Here is a 22,318-nt window from a genome sequence, read left to right as displayed (position 1 = left end):
ATTGCTTTTGCTCAAGGACCTGGGTGCAATTGGTGGGTGATGCAAGAGGATGGGGAGGTCTGATGTGTACCTCACAAGGATATGATTTTGGGGAGAATAGCCAATGAATCAAGTTTTATGATGTTAATTGCTAAATAACCCTGCCACTGTATGTCATCACTGCTACAGTTGCTATATGCCGTATCAATGGTATTACAGTAAGAATCACCCAAATTTATGAAGAATGAACTTTGATGAAACCAAGCAAAGTGCAGCAGTGATGGAACTAGAACTGCCTTCAACAATTAGCGCCCAGCAACTTCCTCGAGACTGACATCTTTAACCCGCAGACCGTGGGCATGAGCTGCACCAGATGCAAGCTCTGGATGCAGCATGCAACAATCCAACACCACACGCCATCTCTCCTGCCCTGAAAGGCTGCTATGACAGAAGGAGCCCAAAAGTCATGGATTAAATTAACTCAATGGATGTTTTAGAGGGATGGCTCATAGGCTAAGGGAATGATATCTGTGTGTGTGTGCGTGTATATATATATGTGTGTGTGTGTATATATATATACACACACATATAAAAGACAGGAAAAGTGGTGGTGATTAATTGGAAACTGTAAGATGTGCACATGACGTAGATGGTATAAAACAAGGGGTGGAAAATGTCCTGGTTCTGGCTGGGATAGAGTTAATTTTCACAAGAAGCTGGGAGGGGGCACAGCCAGGACAGCTGACCCAAACTAGCCAAAGGGATATTTGATACCATCTGATGTCATGCTCAGTATACAATTGAGGGAGTTGGCAGGGCTGGGGCAGGGATCGCTGCTCAGGAATTGGCTGGGCATCAGACTCCAGATGGTGAGCAATTGCACTGTGTGTCACTCGCTTTGTATATTTTTATCCATATTATTGTTGTCATTTTTCTCTTCCTCTGCTGTTCTATTAAACTGTCTTCATCCCAACACATGAGTTTTAGCTCTTTCTTCCCAATTCTCCGCCCCATCCCACCGAGGCAGGGGGGGAGGAGTGAGCAAGCACATGCATGGTATTTAGTTGGCAGCTGGGGCTAAACCACAGCCAGCATCTTCACCTCTGAAGTAGACGAATTGTATAAGTAAGCCAGATTCTTTTAGCCGACTGAAATTATAGACTTATTTGCACACCTATCTTAAACTTATTTTGCATCTTAATACTTGTGTACTCAACAGGAACATCATATTTTGCTCATGAAGCAACTGCACACCTTACATATTCTTCTAGAAACAGGACCAGAAAACTGACAATCCCAAAACAACAGACACTTCACAGTGACATTTCCTGAGTAAGTATTCCCAGAAGCCCAGCTGTGTAGGGTATTTCCCAACTCTTGAGTGTACTACAGGGCAGACAATTGAGTGTACCTCACCCCACAACTCAGCTATAGGCATTGTATGTTTGGGTCTCGGTTTAGAACCTTAACCAGGCTCTAAGGGAAATATTTATAAAGCTTTTTTAGGATGATTTATAATCAAACTGCCAAAGCCAAAATGCTGGAACTTATTCTATCAGGGAAACAGCTTAAAAGCCACAGAAAGACATTCTAAATACTATATGAAGCACATTAAGGGATGCATCTAATTTTCTGTTAGCCAAAGTTGAAACGATCACTTTGACAAGATGAACATTAAAAATAAAGAATATTCTGATGGCCTTTTCCTTCCTCTATACATATCTTAGTTACATTTCATGCATTCATGACTTTTGGTAAATTTAACTCTAAGATGAGTCATATGTAGTATTTATATTGCATTATAGACCAAATTTTGCAATCTGTTCTCTCATGCTCATAAAAAACCCCAACTTTTAAAGCCTGTTTAACCCCTCTGCGATGCACAACCTAGACAAAAGCAGCTCAGGCTGGCAAAATGTAGGCACATAAACCTCCGATGATCTTCCATTTTTTAAAACACAAAATAAAAAGCAACAGTGTTGAACTTTCCTGCTAAAGGAAATTATTTCAAAGGCATAATTTGTCTACACTTGCATACTTTTTCATTATGGGCCAAACTCGAACTTATAAATATGCAGGGATTCAACCAGGCTGTGGAGCTCAACTGGCCCAGCAGCATGCAGAAGAGATTTTAACTGACAACGAAGCCAAACCAAGACACCGGGATCAGTAGTAGCAGCAGCTCCGAATGCTACCAGAACCAGTCCTTTCCTGCTGTATGTGGACACTTCATAGCAGATGCCGATCTTCAATGTCCACAGTTCATAACAAAACAGATTAAAACAAAGCAGATGGGCAACATCTTAAGACAGATGATGAACTGCATGACCATGAACTGCAGCAGCCACAGAGCTTGTACGCTTCCCCCTTCTGGCACTGCTATATGGTATGGCAACCTTTTGCAAATGGATGGGCATACAGGGAGGGCAATAATGCTATAGAGCTCCGCTGATAAATCCAACAGAGCTCATCTGCTGGTGTCGTGGAACTAACTGATGAAACCTTTTACATTATACAAAGAAGTAGTAACAGATCCCTAGAAAAGTTCATATATAAAATACTGTACAGATGGTCACATTGATTAGGAACAAGGCTAAGGAATGGCTTTAACTAGTCTACTAATGCATTAGCAATAAGTACGAAAAAATTAAAACATGTGCCTACATTTCTCACCGTGCATTCCCAGAGGTGTGTCCAAGAATGACAGGCTAATTAAAATGTGGGCCTTCCTTACACTGCCAGCAAAATTAGGAACTGGAAAATTTTAATAGTAGCATTTCCCTGTTTTCAATTCACATTGAATATCAATTGCCCAGTTGAACTTTAGTAACTCAATCTGTATATTAAAAAAAAAAAGTAACTTTCCTTGATACTAGAAAACAACATTTCCCTTGTAAACCCAGCACTGCAGAATTACAGAAGCAGCCAAGAGGTCAAAAACCAGCAGGGAGAGCAACAACACAAAGCACATCGTGTTTTAATTTATAGGAATAAGCGGCCTCTCCTCTCTTTTCTTCCAGATATTGGTTTTGCTATCTCTTTTCGTGATAGATGGTCTATCCCTTTTTTTAGCAGAAGGGACACCAGATTCGTGACTTCCTGATACAGTTTTTCTTCTTAGACCTTCCTCATCATGCTGTTCTATGGCTGGCCCATTCCCTCCACCCAGAATATGCCTTACAGCCTGGTCCTCTGGAGTGCAAACAGTGGTCCCACTTTCACTGCTACTCAAATCCAGATCTTCCAAGTAAAGGATCTTAGAATGCGGCATATTTTTTATGAAAGTTTTCTCTCTCTCCAGCTTCCTACTAGGATGATGCTCATTCATGTCCACACCAGAGTCCAGACTGGTATCATTACTCTCTGTTTTTCTGCCCTTTTTCAGATCTATGAAAGAATGTCTCACTTGAGCGATTGGCTTTCCATCCAGGGACACAAACCATGCTCGAGGGTGTGGAGATGGTTTTCCTTTAGAGAGTTCCAATAACGTTTGTTCTGAAATACCTTGAAGTTCAGATGAAAATGGAGTCATTACAACTGCTTCATTCAACGTCCCAGGAACAGAGACAGATTCAAGTAAGCTATTAGTGTACCGGCCCCAGTTTGACGCTTGAGAAGGTAAGCCCTCTTCACCATCTAATGTACTGTTTTCATCTCTGCAGACAGAAGGCTGTGGATGAGAGTGCACTGGCATTTTCGGTAATGTTTGCATGTAACTGTCACGATTCATGGGTTCCATCATGGGACTATATACTAACTGCCCTTTTCTTGGCAAAGTTGCTGATTTAGCAGGATGTATTTGTTCTGGGGAGTGGAAAAGGTCAGAGGTTTGAAGAATAGCAATAGGTTGATTGTAAATATGCATTAGATGTTCTGGGATATGTGAAAGCCCGTACATCTCCTCTTTCAGTGAAAGGTATCTGTTTTGGTCTTGAATGTCCCTAGGAGTCTGGGAAACAGTACCATTACTATGCTTCTGCTGCTGTAAATGCCTAACTACAGCATTAGGCTCCAGTGAATGGGCTGAATTTCTTGACTGACCAGTCTGACAGGATGACTGATAAGAAGCATCCTCTGCGTAGATTTTAAAATTGTCTCGTGATTTTCCATCTTCTGTGTCTATGGACATCCTTCTTTGAGGGCTGTATGAAGAGATCTTCGGTGTATATAACTGTGACTTATCCTCCAACTTTAAAGACCCTTTGACAGCATTGATGTGATTTATGTGAGTTGTTGATGTTGTCTGGTCTTTTTTTATGACCTCCAGTTTAGTTGTATTTTTTTCCTTCTTTTGTGTCCGACCACACTTATCCCTATGCAAAAGAGATGCAAGGTGACTGTAGAGCATACTAGGAAACATTAGACTATTGATTGAAGATTAGATTTTGGTTATAGTTATAGTGTAATGTTATGTCACAAACTTAAAATGAAATTCTGTAATAACTGCAATTTTGAAGAAATATTAGGGTACGTGTTATGGGTTGGCTAAGGAAACAATTGTCAACTTCAAAAGACTATTTATTGAGTGCACCCTCAGCAAGTTTGCCAATGACACCAAACTGTGTGACGTGGCTGACATGCCAGGCGTCATCCCTTCGGATGCCAACCAGAGAGACCAGAACAGGCTTGAGAGGTGGGCTCGTACAAACCTCATGAAGTTCAACAAGGCCAAATGCAAGGTCCTGCACAGGAGTTGGGGCAATCTCAACCACAAATACAGGCTAGGCGGAGAATGTATTGAGAGCAGCCCTAAGGAGAAGGACTTGGGGGATGTTGGTTGATGAGAAGCCCAACATGAGTCGGCAACGTGCTCTCACAGCCCAGAAGGCCAACCACATCCTGGGCAGCATCAAAAGAAGCGTGGCCAGCAGGTCGAGGGAGGTGATTCTACGCCTCCACTCCAGTGAGACCCCCACCTGGAGTACTGCGTCCAGCACAAGAAGAACATTGACCTGTCAGAGCAGGTCCAGAGAAGGGCCATGAAGATGATCAGAGGGCTGGAGCACCTCTCCTATGAAGACAGGCTGAGACAGTTAGGCTTGTTCAGCCTGGAGAAGAGAAGGCTCCAGGGAGGCCTTACAGCAGCTTTCCAGTATCTGAAGGGGGCTTACAAGAAAACTGGAGAGGGACTTTTTGCAAGGGCACGTAGTGATAGGACAAGGGGTAATGGCTTTAAACTGGAAGAGGGCAGATTTAGATTAGATATCAGGAAGAAATTTTTCACTATGAAGGTGGTGAGACACTGGAACAGGGTGCCCAGAGAAGTTGTAGATGCCCCATCCCTGGAAGCGTTCAGGGCCAGGCTGGATGGGGATTTGAGCAACCTGGTCTAGTGGGAGGTGTCCCTGCCCATGGCAGGGGGGGTGGAACTAGATGATCTTTAAGGTCCCTTCCAACCTAAACCATTCTGTGATTCTATGATCAACCTCAAATTTCATGCATGCTGAGCTTATTAGAGCCTTTTTTTTTTTTTTGCGCTTACCTGCAGTAACAAAGGAGAACAGCAAAAAATCCAATGATAATGACAACAGTACCTCCCAGTATTGCCGTAAGAAACACTGTGTGATAGGCTGTTATGTCCTTGGAAACAGCACTAATAATGGATTCTAGGTTGTCAAACAAAACCAGACAAAAATTAGTTTTCAAAAACAAGTAATTCTGCTAGATATGCAGAGCTGTAGCTAATAAATTAAACTGTACTTTTCCAGTGATCTTATGTTCCTATGGCACTATGTTTATCCTTCCCTTTTCACCTTGCTATTTCAGCAAACTAGAAAATATACAAACGCTGGTTACAATACAATGGATCTTTGAAGGTCCATCTCAAGTACTAAAGCATTACCATAGCATCTACTAAATTCCAGTCAAATTACATTTGTATTAGTTGGCCAAAGTGACTTAGAAACATGGCCTACATTTTATATTTAGTGCTTCTGCCAGGAAGTGCTATCTGTTTTTAAATTTTGACACCATATTTCTCTGATAAGAATCCCTTCATATGAATTTGCAACACATGCAACAAGTCTACATAAAACAGTATCCACTGGGACCACTTTACCCCAATTTTCCTGTGTTTCCTCCTGTCATACATGATCCTCAACAGGAAAGGATCTACATAGTCACAGTTTCCTTCCAGGCTTCTTCCAAAAGATGGTGATAGTATAAACAGGTAAGTTCAAATACAGTCCGGACTTTTCCCCGTCTAGCATTTGAAGTTCTAGGAAATGGTTATATGCACAAAGGCACACTATCGGGATTCCAAAAAAAGTTATGCAACTGTTGAAATTGCATGTCATTTTTCCCTTTCTAGTGTTAAATAAAGCAATCAAACTGACAGCTTTATGATACATTGTTACTTGGGTTACTCAGTAATTTCTTTGCCAGTTGTTGCAATACCTCTTGTTCCAGGCAGTGGAGCTGCTATCCAGTAGCCTAAGTGTTGAGCGGTGTATGTCCATACTAATTGACCATCTGCTTCCTTCACCATTCCCAGCCCACGGCTTACCCAAGCACCTGAAAACAAAAAGGACAAAATATTGCTCATGCCATGCAGGATTCTTCTATACCTCAAGCCATTAGCAATTAGGCTATTGCCAAAAATACACAAGGTCACAAGAAAAACAAACTTCTGACCTATACACTATCTATTACACAGCTTTAGCTAAACATGCAAACTTTCTCTCTTGACAATTTCATTGCAAATATCCCCGTATGGACATTTACTTTGAAACAAAGCATCAGCATTACTTACCAGAATTTAATTTAATATGATTCATTTATGTATTAACAAATATCTTTCATAGATATGCACACAAATAATTTGAAAAAATCCTATCATATGAGCTTAAGCATGTACGAAAGCCAAGACTACAAAAAAAAAATAATCAAGGAGGAGGTAATTTAAGCATATGAATACAAGTTTAACATGAGCTAGCAGCACTTAGCAGGAAAACATTTTAATCTAATAAAGCACAACAGGATAAACAATGTTTGTCTTGAATGTTCTTTCCTGCTCCCTGCCCCAAGGCAGTAACAGTTCACTTCGCCCAAGGAAAGTCTATTGTTAGGACACAGATTCCACACCATCTGTTTGGCAATGCAAAGGATAGGTATTATGGTATGCCAGCTTCTACAATTAATAAAGCACGCAGTAGAATAGACAGAATTATACTTAATGCACTTGAACACATTTATTATGGGCCATCTGTGATATTCTAAGGACAGAAAGCAACCTCTTCTAAACAACCTTAAATTTTCAAACTAGAAATACTGAGAAGGAGAAGCACCAGCTTTTTTAAAACAACAACCATCAAAGCATGCAAAAAGTATAATTTATATAAGCCTTATAATTTCAATTTTTGTCCAGGACCCTTCTTTCAGCAAAGCAAAGGGAAATATCTACCAGCAAGAGGTAAAGATGAGAACTGACACATGCCACATACGCACACACACACACAAAATATCATTCGGCAGTAAAACTTGCAGCCTTCTCCTGGTACTTGTGATGGCTGGCAGAGGGCAATAACAGCAGCTACCACCTAAGGCCCTGAAAGAGGTAGTTCCTCAGTTTTCTCTGGAAAACCTTTTGTCCAGACTCAGGAGCAAGACCAGCTGGAAGAGTCTTCCGTCCCTAACTCTCATATGGATGCAACAACAGATCCTCAAATTCTCTGTCCCGCCAACTCTAAGGCAAGATGTCACTATACTGCAAAACTGTTGTTTTACAAGTATAAAGGGTAGACTACTTACAGGCAGATTTAAAAAAAACCACATATACAAGACAAAAAAAAATTCTAGGTCTCCAGAAGTTCTATACTGACTGAACTAATCAATAAAAAGTTATATAATCTTCGCTGTCCTCTTTAGTAAATTATAGCTCCCCCTCAATATACTCCATAGAAAATAGTACTTATTAAGAAAAGCATTAAAATGTGATTTATGAGTAAGCACATATTTTCTATGATTTACTGCCATTCAAACAGAAGGATATTGTTCTCAATGTAATGTTGCAATGCAAGCTTGCAAGTTTTTGTGGGTTTTTTTTTTGTAATTCTATCAAAATCCCCAAAGTACTTTTGCTACTAATGAGGCAAAATATTTAGTAAGAAGGAAGCCACATTCAATATACATCAACAAATTCTGTATTTACAGCAGCTGGAATATAATTACAAAATCTCATTTTCCAGGAACAGTCTCAGTACTATTGCACTTTGAGTAACCCCAGGGAATACTGCATGAGCAAACACGTGAAAGCAGTTTCTATCTTTTTTTTTTAGTTGCACATGGGTCAGTCTACACAACATCAAACACAGACCTGTTCCCTTACCACTATCGATACTGACATGGAAGCTCTGATTACCATTATGACATAATACCCAAGGACATCAGAGTTTAGGAGTGTGTCTCAACATCTTGCTGGATATTCTGCATGCAAGAGCTTGGGTGCTGCAGCCTCATTATTCAGGCCAGTGGTAGCTCTCCATTTGGCTCAGATGGGGGCCTACTGCTGCTTATGGACACTCTCGAATACTTGCTGGAGAGCTGAGGTGTTCAGCTGTCCTCAGTCACCAGAACCTTGACTAAGGAATGCCTTGATAGTACTCAGTTACCTTAGAAAAAAATCATTTTGCACATTCAGACCAAAGGTAAAAATAAAAGAAACATATTATTTAAGAATAAACATCCAGAACAGTGAATACAGTTGCAAGTTTTCACTTTAGAGAAGAGATAAGGAAGTGAAAGAAAAAGTGGAAGTTAGAGTTAGGCCCCAAAAGTCTCTCTCTTTGTCCACAGTCCTCCTTGTCCTCTCTTCAGCAAGCAGCAGCAAAGCCTCCATGCAAACACTACACCTCAGTGAGCACCCCCCACAATTTACCTTGACGGAACCTCTAGCAGTGTACACCCCATCTGAGAGGAAAAAAACAACTGTTTTAATTGTTTTTATTGGGTCAGCATGCCATGCTCCTGTTCTTGCTCTACTCCCAAGGCCAACATGCCTAAGTTGAGTGTTGAGTAGGCCCCTCAACACCCACATACACACCTTACACTGATTTATACTCTAACCTGACCCCGTGCCAAGCTGCTTTAGCTCTGTCAGCTTTTTGTTTTAATAACATTGTTCACTGAGTTTTCTGTTCAGTGAGTTAAAACAGCTCAGCATAGGTACAGATGAGCACAGGAGCTGGTAAAAGTGGCTGTGGCAGCAAGAAATTAAAACCCATCATGCTACTTCACAATGTCACACTAAAACCCTTTCTTTGATGAAGAATGCTCTCTCATCACCAGTTACCCCCCTCTGAAGTCTTCTAGGTGTATAGAAAGACTTAATTTTCTACGCCAAAACTTACTCCATTCTTTTCCCAAGAGACAACCTAGCCAATTTTTTACTAGCATGTTCTTAATTCAAATTAATGTTCCTTGGTTGTTCTTCATTAAGATGATCAGGGTTTTTTCTTGAACATGTAAACAACACTTTGTTAGAGTTGGTGTCCTCTCCTGTATTTCCAACAGCTGAATAACAGCTTTTTGTCTTAATAAGGAGTAAGGGACTTACCTCTTCACTCACTTGTGTATTTCAAGACGAAGTGTAATGGAAAGTATAAGGTACAACGTAAAACAATCAGTACAATAATACACACACACCCCTAATACAGGACATCTAAATGGGATAAGTGTATGTAGCTCTTTACTCACTCTTGACTAAAATTAGACATGAAGGGATGACAAAAGGTTTAGAATGTCTAATCCCCAGCCTCCCCTTCCCATGCATACTGTAAGAACTATGCTGTTCCCTTTGATAACTCTTATTTCCCCTTCATTTCACTTTTTGAATTGCTTTTGTTAACTGACGTAATACCTATTCCAGTTTTAGTGTCAAAGGATCTGTAGAGCTACACTCTAGGAAACAAAGCAAATCTTCAATTCTGACTTGTTTTCTTTTAAGGCGTTCACAAAATTACCAGGCTTAAAATTTATTATCACCTAAAATGTATCTTCCCTGAATTCTTAGCCTCTCATGAAAATAAAAATCCATTACATTGAAAATGTGATCAATAGGAATGCTAATGAATTTTACCAAAGCTCTTTGAACTAATGAAAACAGGGAAAATCCTTTCAACAATTCAAGCTAGTCAATCAAAAAACAATATAGAACCTCTAGTAAAATTTGTGACTATTTACCACCACCTCATATACTAGCGCCATCACTGTTCCATGACATAGTGTCACGTGTCCACAACTATATAGATGTGCTAAAAGGTAGAATAACAAATAATTAACCCACTTACCAGTTTTCATATCAAATGTCCATGCAGGTATAGCATCTCCCGATTTTACAGTACTTGTGGAAAGAGGAAGTGTAATCTGAATGGGACCATTTACTTTCAGTTCCTTCCCAGTCAAAAGAACGTTTACACATACTGCACCAAGAGGAGCCAACTCCAAGCTTTTGAAACCTGAATGTGAGAAATATCTTGTCTGTAATTCTCCATTCATAGTGTATTTTTAAAAAAACATTTAGAATTAAGAATCTATAACTAAAGGCAAGCCCTCATTCACATCCAGCTACACAGTCAACTGTCACCAACTTGATCAAATAAAAATCAACATTTCTTCTCTCCTGGACTTTTAAAATCTTGTGATTAAAATAAAAACCGGTCATTTCTATATCAAATCTTTAAAAGAGAAACAGACTTTTGACATATAGGTTCGATGTTGACTGTAGAACCAATGATTAGGCAAAACTCGGCTTGGGGGTGGAGGAAGAAGGGGTTTTCCCCTCAGATAATTTATTTACAAAATAGGTAACCTATGTGAAATACAGATAATATAAGATATTTTTTTTTGTATAATTGCAGTATACATAACATTGAATCAAGCTGAAGACATATGCAAATATATGACTGCTGCATTTCTCCTTAGTTGAACAGTCCTCTTAAAATTTCCTGTAAGGATTAACTTTCTAATTTGTCAGTTATAATTAACTGAATAGTTAATCATGAGGCTTGTCAAAGCACTCAAAGGAAATGTTGCATATAGAAAGCTTTACAATGCAGCCTGAAAGTTTGTTTCCTTCGTTTTCCTTAGACTAATTTGCAAATACTTCAGAATGTACAATATGACAGGACGGTGAAAGAGGCTGAAAGAGAATTAGTAAGTACCAGAATAACATTAAATCAATGCAAGCTGTTAGAAGCTGGTTGTGAAAAAACTCCTGGTGCATCAGATATCAATTAGCTTCCACCTGCCCTAAAAGGAAGGCTATTCCTTTAGGAGTATATGAATAATTTAAAACACCCGCCAGACAGATTGAAAGGAAAACTCGAAGGGGAGAAACACTGCTTTTTCCTCTTATGTTTTACATTTAAAGAGGTGAAATATAGGTAAGAAAGGTTTTTAAATATGTAAGTCAAGATATCAATATACATGATGATTTTAATTCAATGAAAATTAAAGAAGAGAGCATAACAAGTTTCAAATGTGATTTTAATTCAATGAAAATTAAAGAAAGCATAACAAGTGTCAAATAAGCCATGTAGCAGCCTCCTCATGCTTCAGGTCCACCAGGAATAAAAAGGAAAGAACAAAAGAAAGATGGAACTGCACACAGTACAATCTACCAGAGATTACTGTATTTATGCAAGTAAAAAAAAACCATATATGATAGAATGACAAATACGACAAAGATCCAACTGTATATGGGCACAGTTATGACGACTTAGGAAACACTTACTGCTGTTCCAGTGAAACAGATGCACAGAAAACATTATTACAGTTGTGCTCCTTATACATAGTGACTACTTGGTTTCAAACAGACTTATGCAGATTAACTGTCTGTGAGCCAAACTAGAGCTTCCATACAATGTTTACGCTAGCTGTAAAGTTCCTAGAGCCAACCATTCCAGTGAAAATGCAGAAAACCCCATAGCTGAAGTCAACTGCTGCAGTTTCACCAACTCCTTTAAGTTCACCTAGTTTACACTCTGGCCATAATCATATTTGCAAGGTGTTTACTTAAACAGTTCCACAGTCTCATGAAATCCTGAACATATACATAATACACATACACACACACATATAAAAAGCAGACTCTGAAGGAGCATTTCAGTGTAGTAAAATATGTTATGTTCTCATACCACGTGGAACAAGATAAAGAGTGACATCAATTACTCACCTGATGTGTTTATAGCTTACTCCTATAGAACAAAGCTTTGTGATTTAATGCAACAGAAGCAGGTTCAGGCCCTTTTAATTTAAGCATATGCTTCTCTGAAACACTGTGCACTCATATGCGTTATAACTTGAAGATTTCTTCTTTAAAAAAAAAATCTTAAACAACGTATCTACATACCTGATTTATTTAGAAGAATTCCTGTAGTATAGAGAAAGCTGTCCACTTTCAAAAATTGCTCTGGCACTGTCAGATAGGCTGTAACATTTGTAATATGGTGATTTGTTGGAAGCTTTATTAAAAATTTTGGAAACTGAACACTTGGTTGAGATTTGGCATCTGTAAAAGAGTAATATTTTGCCTTAGCAATGGTAAAACAGAAATCCACTTAGCATAACCTCTTTTCACCTATTTTCTCCACAGTTTGTGTGTTTCTAATCAAGCACTTGTCACAGTGTATTGGGTTTGTGTGGCAAGGTTTGGGTAGTGGAGGGCCTACAGGAGTGGCTTCTGTGAGAAGCTGCTAGAAGCTTCCCCTATGTCCAATAGAGCCAATTCCAGCCGGCTCCAAGACAGTGGTAGCGCCTCTGTGATAACATATTTAAGAAGGGGGAGGGAGGACGGGGGAAGAAGAATGTGCAACTGCAGCTGGACAGAGGAGTGAGAATATGTGAGAGAAACAACTCCGCAGACACCGAGGCTGGTGAAGAAGGAGGGGGAGGAGGTGCTTCAGGCGCCAGAGCAGAGATTCCCCTGCAGCCCATGGTGAAGACCACAATGAGACAGTGTGTCCCCCTGCAGCCCATGGAGGTTAACGGTGGAGCAGATATCCACCTGCAGCCCATGGAGGACCTCGTGCTGGGGCAGGTAGATGCCTGAAGGAGACTCTGACCCTGTGGAAAGCACACGCTGGAGCAGGCTCCTGGCAGGACCTGTGGCTCTGCAGCGAAAGGAGACCATGATTGAGCAGGTTTACTGGCAGGACTTGTGACCCCGTGGGGGACCCACGCTGAAGCAGTCTGTTCCTGAAGGATTTCACCCCATGGAACCCCGTGGGGGACCCACGGTCTGTTCCTGAAGGACTGCACCCTGTGGAAGGGACGCATGCTGGAGCAGTTCGCAAAGAACTGTAGCTCACGGGAAGGACTCACGTAGGAGAAGTTCATGGACAACTGTCTCCTGTGGGAGGGACCCCACACTGGAGCAGGGGAAAAGTGTAAGGAGTCCTCCCCCTGAAGGGGAAGGAGCGCCAGAGACAAGTGATGAACTGACCGAAACCCCTGTTCCCCATCCCCCTGCACCACTGGAGGGAGGAGACAGAGAAACTGGGAGTAAAGTTAAGCCCAGGAAGAAGGGAGGGGTGGGGGGAAGGTGTTTTAAGGTTTGGTTTTATTTCTTGTTATCCTACTCTGATTTGATGATTGGTAATAAATTAAAATAATTTTCCCAAGTCAAGTCTGTTTTGCCCATGACAATAACTAGTGAATGATCTCTCCCCACAAGCCTTTCATTATATTTTCTGCCCCTCGTCCAGTTGAGGAGGGGGAGTGATGGAACAGTTTTGGTGGACACCTGGCGTCTAGCCAGGGTCAGCCCACCACACACAGCCATACAATTAACTGAAAATCTGGCTTTGAGTAGACAGGTATTATACAAGAATATGAACATGTTTGATTTTTTTTCGTACATGTACAGATGGTTATCACAAAGCGTTTAGATTATGGTCTGCATACACTGAACTTACCAGACAGTTTTCCAGTAATTAAGACAGTATCTTCAAACAGCCATATATTAGCTTGACTTTGTGGGAATAACGAAAGTGTCACAGACGAGTATACTGTGGAAAGTGATAATATGTTACACTATACAACCAAAAAAAAAATCCTGTAAGATCTCCAACTCTGAAGGAATAGTAAATAGAGCAGTTAAAAAAGAGAGCATATAAAGACTGGATAACTAAATTACTCCTGTTGTCCAGACGAAGATACAACAGGTTATATCTGGCTCAAAGCATTGGCACTCCAGGAACCACTAATCACTAAAAACAACATGCTTTTTGTCCAAACACATTACCAGCCCTTTGCTAAGTCTAGGTAAACAATTTCTCAGACTACACTCAAGGTATCACAATATAATCTACTTTGAGTTATAAAGGGCTATTTACTGTTTTAGAATACTAATTTTGAAAAGTCTAACAGATCATTCACCCTTACATCTGCATTGACAGGCACCACCTCCCTCGACTGACTTCATTCAGTCATCTTCAGTTGACAGTAACCACCCAGACTGCTGAGGAAGAAAGAAATTTAATTACCGACAGATACAGTTTAATAATAGGACTGTAAGATGCTTACGTACTTGGCATTCTCCCAGTCTTCCAAGGCAAAGGTGTTAAGATGTAGCCATCCTTGTATGATACGATAGTTAAGCTTAATCCTAATTTGTAGGGAACTTTTATTAACACTGCTCCATTGTTTCCAGTAAGAGTAGAATTTGTCTTTGTGTAGTTAACAAACACTTCTACAACCGCTTGTCGCAGGTACTGATGACTCACGATGTCATTTACTTGAACTTTTAGTGTAAAAACAGATCCTATTAACAGAAAGAAAAAACAGGAGGTCATAATACATCATAACTAAGGACCAAAACTTAAATTTGTAAAGAAGTCCTAGAGTTTACACCTTAGCTATTCATCGACTGTCCAGTGGATCTCTATCTCAAGAGAGGGCAAACTCTGGCCAAAGGGAGGGGTAATCATACAATTATATACCACAGAGAAGAAGGAAGCAAAAAAACCTTGAGATAGGACACAAAGATGCCAAAAGGTGTTTACCAAACCCAGCAAATATAATACCTAACCAGTTAAAAAAAAAAAAATTACAAAGCAATTCTTCCCCTTTTATTTAAACTTGAACAATGCATCTGTGACAACGTGAGAGTCAATGTGCCTTGCAAGTGCTCTGCAATACCACACTGATAACACAGATGGTCTTGTTATCCAAGTGTAACCCTTGGCTTGGGTCATACATTTAAAGATGCACCTTGAGTTTTTAAAAACAGAGAACCTAATGTCTACAGACTGTGGGATAACACGTTTATTTTTACATGTGTAAAATTATTATAAAGTAACCAAATGCATCCAGACATTTTGACTGTTTTAATCTATCATCTCCTACCAGATTTGCACTTCTGGTCTAGTTTTCACCTTTCTGTATTGGAACTTCTAAATAGTATTTGTCTATTGCTAGTAAGAGAATCTGACATTCCTTTATGATACCTAGTGTCTTGCAGAGATCATAATTACAGTGACTGAGCAGAATGTCAAAAATAGTAAGTCCGCCTGAACAACAGTCTCAAGATGCTCTGAACTACATTCAATTTCTCTCCCACCTTGATTGTAAATAAACTATTAGGCAGCCTTTTCATATACAGCAGGTACATGAAAATGGACAGAATTCCATGTTACTTCCAGTGAAAAATTAAGTTATTATCATAAATTAAAATATCTACAGACCACTGTTAAAATTACTTCAAATAACTTCAATTTTCCGATATTTTGGTTACAGACATACTACTATTCAACACCATTGCACTACTTTATACCCAAATATTTTCAAATACATTATGATGAATATGCATTTCTATTTAGGTCAAATGTCAGGCTACATACCTTTGAAATTTATCTACGTAAAATTGTAGTTCAATTTCATTATGTTATTTCCTCTATAATTGAGACTGACATTGCACCAAATAATTACTACCATTGACCTTGACTTAAATGAACAGGCCTTGAGAAGCAGAGCACAATCCACAAAAAAACCAAGCAATATGTAGTGAAGACACCCAACTCAGGCCTCTCTGAAATAAATATTTATTTACATCCACTGTATGCATGAAGCTTACCATATATTCAAGCAAAAAATGACCCGCACACAACAAAAGCTACATTGGCCTCATTTTATGACTATTTATCACACACACAGCAAAAACTTAGCAGCTGTGTCAGTTTGATTCTCTATAGTGTTATAGAAAAATCTACATTTTGTTGTGCAAATTAATATATACTTTCAAAAAAGAAAAAATATCCCAGTGGTACTTGAACATAGTTGACTGAATTAAACAGAAAATGCACAATAATCTTGGAACACTGTCAACTGTCTTTTTTTCCTTATGCATGATATTTCAAGAATAAAATTGCTTTTACATTGCTGTTGCTAGAGGGTTTTTAAACCATGTAACGATGAAAAAAAAAAAAATGTCACATAAGCAAATTATGGCTTCTAAAGAGATTGATCCAGTTACACATATACTAGCATAATTCCAGTGGTTTTCAAAACTTGGAAGACAAGTCATTTGCCCTTGGCCAATGACTACTTAAAAGGCTACTAAACAGGGAATACAGACTGTGTACAATATTCTGATCCTGTAATTGCTTGGAAGCCAAACGTATCTCATGAAATGGTATTTAAAAAAATAAGAAATTCTGTACCTAATTCAAGCTCATGCCAGTAGGAACCAATACTAGATATGCTTGGTATAAAATAGTATTTTAACAGCTAGAATCAAGTCAGGAAGAAAAGCGCCTAGTATTAACAGCTGAAAAAAATGAAAAACTAGAATGTGTTCAGAAAGGCACTTTCTTTCAATCGTTTTGCATTTTCAATGTGTATTTTTCCATTTCCTGCTAACAAAAAGCCTAACAAAAACACAGGGGTGGGGGAATTACTACATTCCTCCTTCAGCTGTAAGTAAATGCAGAGGTTATTCTGTACAAAAATATTTCTTTCTCTCATCTCCTTTGGTTACAGCCATATTAATAGCCACTTGTTTTTAAAAGCTTTTGGCTGGGAGGGGAGGAAAAAAAAAAAAAAAAACCCCAAAAGAGATGACCGCAAAAAATGTAGAAAGCTATAGTATTTTCAGTCTTTCTCACAGTGAACTGACAAATATCATTGGCTGCTTTGAGCCACGCTCATCTTTCATTACTTCTATCTTCTATGGGTTCAGAAATTGCCGAAGCATTTTTCAAAACTGATACTCTGCCCGAAAAGGTGTTGAGAAGATGCAGAAGCGTGGTTGTAAATCCAGACTGAAATCCTGCGGGGGTTACTGAGACAAAGGTCTCCCATGTGAAAACAGCCACAGTCTTATACGATGCAAGCTCTGAAAGAGTAATTACCTGCATATTACTGTCAGATGTAACTAGCAGTTACTCAAGTGAAAAATGCTCACTTCACACCCACTAATATTAAGACAAAGATTAGAGGAGACTTAATCCCTAGCTCTCATTGCTTTTGGCCTTATCTTTTGTGCCAACATAAGTCTTCCTGACAAAAGGAAGTATGCCAATCCGCTGGCAGTTGTTCCCTCCCTGCAAGTAATATATATGAGGAAATCATTGATTTTCTAATATCAACCAGAATATACTCTGCCAACAAGTCACTTGAAGTTTGTCTACAATGATTTTGGAAAGACTTTTTGCAAATTAAAAAAAAAAAAAAAAAATCTTTTTTATTTCCTGACAGTAACAGTGCAGAAGATGGGAGCACACAATATTATGCCTCTGAATCCAAAGGCTAGTGAAATGATGATGTGTACAAAATTCCAGTTAAAAAAGCCAGAATCCAACAGTAACAACAATTTTCCTCCCCCACAGCCACATTTCACTATTGTTTTGTATAAAATGGAGGGTACCAGAGCATCCTACAGCAGGCCAGCTGTAACAGTCTAGTTAAAAGCAAAACAATCATAAGGTCCTAAGAGCTCAGACTGTGTGCTCAGTGGTGGTCCAACATGTATGACTGATCTGTATCTTTCCAAACTTGACATCCCTTGACCAACTCCCTCACACACCTTGCATGCATTTAATGTGCAAATTTATCAGACCTATTTAATGGCATTAAGTTATTAATAATGTCGTATTAACACTCATGACATCTATTTGCAAAGAAAATCCTGCTTTTATTTTTTCTTTTTATAAAAATCTTAATGCACAAGTCCTTAAGGACACTTTTAAGTCTCAAATACGATTGAGACTGCAGTAGGATTTTTTAGTCGCAATATAATGTACTGAAAAACATTTCAGATGCAAAAATTAACTGTTGGGTAATTGTTTAACAAAACCAAAGCTGACAATTTAAACAATAGATGAAACTTGTGCTTTTTTTCTGGTCACTAACACTTGCCAAACACAAGTGGGTCAGCTGTATCTCAATATTAAACAGATTTGACAGAATTCCTACAATTAGAAGAACAAACCCAGTCTTGGCTAATTTGATTTGTGCTGCCTCAGAGGAAGGGAGATTTGTCTCTTGGCAAGTCCACTGAAAATGCCAGCTTCTACGACATTTAAACATTTGCTGATAAATGTTCCTACAAACAAAGCAGTTATTTAGACAAAGGGAAACAAGGCCTTCTACCACATTTAGCTACTTCAGAAATGTCACAGCCAGTAAAATGACACCTCATTTCTTCGGGCAACAACATCTAATGCCTGGAATTTGGCTTCACATCACTGTCCTAACTCAGAAATCATATCACAGAATTAAGCCAAAGAACTGTTTGGAATTGAAAGATGAGTACAAAACGTAACAGTGAAAGAAAAAAAAAATCTCTCTGTATAACACACCTATGTAACTTGTTCTTAATTCTTTACCTGCAGATGTTTACCATATTTATCTGAGATTAATTAACATGGTCAAGGCCAGAGACATTACAAGGAGCAATATATTCCAAGCTAGATGTATCATTAACTGTGAGCTACAGCAGTGAACACACACGCGCCTGGGAAGTATTCCTACACATTCTGCCACCCAGTCTTAAGTCCCTTCTCCTATTTATCACTAAGGTCCTATAGCAAAAGAGGTTCTACACCTCGAAGGAGGCAGTTACTCTTCGCGAACACACAGACAACTACCCAATTAAGCAATTATCCTATGGAGTGAACAGTGACTACAATTAAATTATTCATTTGTTCCTTCCTTGCAAGGAGACTTTTCTCATCCTTGCCTAGAGGTGTTTAAATCCATGCCAGAAAAGGCACATGCTTACACATGTTTTATGGAAACTGACTACACTATCACCATGCTTCCAGCTAACCAGACAGATAAAATGTGTGCTGTGCAATTTGCTTGGTCTTAGCTGACTGAACAATCATTTTTCCATCTTTTACATTTGTAGAACACCATATTTTTAAGCTTAATATAATTAGGGATATGAAAGGTGCACTGGTCTGTAAAGAAGAAATCACATGTTCTAAGAATATCAGGTTTTACTACACATGCAGTATTGCTATGGATATCACCACTGGGGGGAGGGGGGGTATCAATGAAATAAATCTACACAGTCAACACACATCTCGCTTTAGTAAAAAAAAGGTCGTATAAAAGCAATCCTGCCCACAAAAAAAAAAAAAAAAATCAATCATTACTTCTTGAAACTTCCTTAAAACTACAGTAATGCCAGTGACAAACTACAAAAGCATATCTATAAAAAGTAAAAGCCTATTATACCTTTAAAGCTCATTAAAAATCCATGTACACGAAGGTGAGTTGTGGCAGCAACTAACTGACACAGGAATGATTTAATGCTGAAGTAAGCCCTCCTCACCACAGCGCACCATCAGTTTGCAGTTACCTTTTGTTCTTTATTAAGGTACAATGCATTGACACAGTAGAGATCTTTCTGCCTTGCATAGTGCATTAAAATGACATAATAGGTGACCTCTGAACTCTAGTAACTATTTTATGGCTATATTCTGACAGTTATTGTCAAATACTAGGATAAGCTCTCTGACCAGTTTTCAATTATGCTTCTCGTAGCGATCATATAACCTGCAAATCTCATTAATAACCCCTACACCCTAACGTAGTCTTCATCTGCTGTCTATCAGTATTCTTTTATGCTGTCTTACTCCACACAGTCATTTATAGACCTTACATACAGTTGGGCACATACACGTATAGAGACATTTCTAGCTCTACACAAATAATTCCATATATTCCAAATTGGTAATGGAATATCTAATTTTAAATCTAATTATGTGGCTCCTTGTAAAGATGCCTGTGTGCTATTTATATGACGCTCCTCCGATTTCAAATAACAGCATAAAATAAATGCAGAAAATTATTTTTCTCCTTAAAATGACACAGGAATACTACTAAAATACAAAACATTGCAAATGTTTCGCCCTGTGCAATTTTAAATTTGTCTTTATTAATTAGTTACAAGTACAATCAACACATTTTATTTTTGACGCATTATAACTGAACTGAGAAGCAACAAACCTCACACAGTTCACAAAAGGTCTGAGGAAATTCAGCAAATACCTAACTAACTGTAAAAATAAATTTCTCTGGAAAAGAGAATGTTAGATTCAGATGAGAACACCACACACACAGGGCAACAAATATAATCATTCTACCTGGCTGAAAAGAGAAAACACCTAAAAGTTGACAACTAGCTGACACATTTTCAGTCTTGCACTTCGCACAAGGTGAAAAGTTGTACCACCCCTCTTCAGAATCACTCTGGGAGTTAACACTTTCCTCTAGCAAGCAAACAGCCATGTAACTACAACCATGAAATGACCACTAAAGAACATGGGCACATAAGGACTATGGTTACAGCAATAGCTAAAACTTGCTCTTGTTTAGGTTGATATTTAAGCACAATGGCAGCACTATTACTGTACCTTTAAAGCAAGTATGGACTGCTCCTTGAAGCGCACTTTGGAAAAGGAAAGTATTGACATTTTACTGCCATATGTCAGTGGTGCTGTTCAATAGTGTTCAACTATCGAGACTTAGGAAGAACTGCTTTTAGGCAATGCAAAGATATTGTAAAAAAAATAAAATATTAAATAAATTGGAGTGCGGAGCTAATCAACATTTGCTCCATTTGTATATGAACAGCAAATCCCGTGGAGGTAATACCACCATATAATCTATACAATACAGTTCCGTAGCTTAGCAATCCCTTAAAATATTTTAATGCAAAATTGAACATCAAGATGTCTATTTAAGAGAATAGCTTTGGCGAAAATTTCTGCAGTGGCACAGAATACATTACTGACTTCCAGGGACAAAGCTGCAAAACAGGGTCTGGGAAAGTAGGACACCACAGTATTCCCATTGCCCTATTTCTGGTCAACCAATTTCCACAGAAGCCATCAACAAAATCTCAATTATGAAAGAGCTAAGGTTAGATCCTGAGGGGGACAAGCAGTGCCTTTTACACAGAGAAAGGCTGTTACAGCCATTTTACAGGAGACAGTTTAACACAATCTAGATGTCTCCAGCAAGCACTTGCTTCGTATTCAAGAGAAACTGTAAGAGATTAGAAATGAGAAAAAATTTGAACACACTGTTACCTAAGTGGGGGATTCGTCACCAGGCTACTCTGGTGTGGTTTTACTGGGAAAAAATAATTATATTCTAACTCAGAGCTTTTCAAACATTTTCTTTTACATTTGCTTCAAATAAAGCATTATTTCAGATACAGAGAAATGCTTCTTTACTTAAATACCATATGCTGTGATGGGCACATGCAGACCACAGTGCCGGAGTCACTAAGTATCTGTACACTGGTAAGAAAAAAATAGAAATTATTTACCAGAAGCTCATTCATGTTGAAATACGCATTATTCCAGCATATACTACAGTCTTCAGGTGGCCCCTCTTCCCACCTTTGTGGGAAAAAAAAATAATATTAAAAATAAAACGTACTTCAGAAAACACTCCACACACTATCCTGATTCCTCAGTTCAAAATCAAGACCAAGCTGCATCTTTTGAAACAACTGGATATGTTTGCTTTTAAAAGCTGAACAAAACAGCAATGTAGGAAAGATGTAAAACCAACAATCTACTGTTATCTCAAACAAAAAAGATTTCATCCTTGCTTGCATAGCTTTCTGCTCATTCATTGCTTTCCGAAAATTAGCTTTCCCAGTTCATATTTCTCCATGCCTTCCATACTGCCTTCTTTGGCGGAGCTTTGCTCAGTCTCCATCCTCCCAGCACTCATCCCATCCTGGAGTAACCTCTGCGGTGATAACTCCCTGTAATGTTTTAGCTTGCGAGATTGCTGATCATGAAGAAAGATCAATACTTTTCTGAAGATGAGGGTTTTTGCAAGCTTTATAAACTAAAAGGTCATAAATGCATTACAT

At 38.8% G+C, this 22,318-nt stretch overlaps 1 protein-coding gene across 1 annotated transcript; it reads right to left on the bottom strand.

Annotated features, from left to right (window-relative positions):
* Positions 1 to 2,828: 2,828 nt before the first annotated feature.
* On the bottom strand, positions 2,829 to 14,771 carry FAM171B (family with sequence similarity 171, member B). The gene is made up of 7 exons (XM_009890123.1): positions 14,507 to 14,771; positions 13,893 to 13,985; positions 12,329 to 12,487; positions 10,266 to 10,433; positions 6,376 to 6,492; positions 5,462 to 5,585; positions 2,829 to 4,292 (listed from the first exon to the last, which is right to left on the bottom strand). Exons 1-7 carry the CDS (start codon positions 14,769 to 14,771, stop codon positions 2,957 to 2,959), a joined length of 2,262 nt encoding a protein of 753 aa, XP_009888425.1. The 3' UTR covers positions 2,829 to 2,956.
* Between the last annotated feature and the right edge of the window lie 7,547 nt (positions 14,772 to 22,318).

This window comes from Charadrius vociferus, unplaced genomic scaffold (genome assembly GCF_000708025.1).
Source record: "Charadrius vociferus isolate BGI_N301 unplaced genomic scaffold, ASM70802v2 scaffold147, whole genome shotgun sequence".
NCBI lineage: Eukaryota > Metazoa > Chordata > Aves > Charadriiformes > Charadriidae > Charadrius > Charadrius vociferus.
The sequence above is the reverse complement of the archived record's forward strand: the minus strand, read 5'-3'. Positions and strand labels throughout refer to the sequence as shown.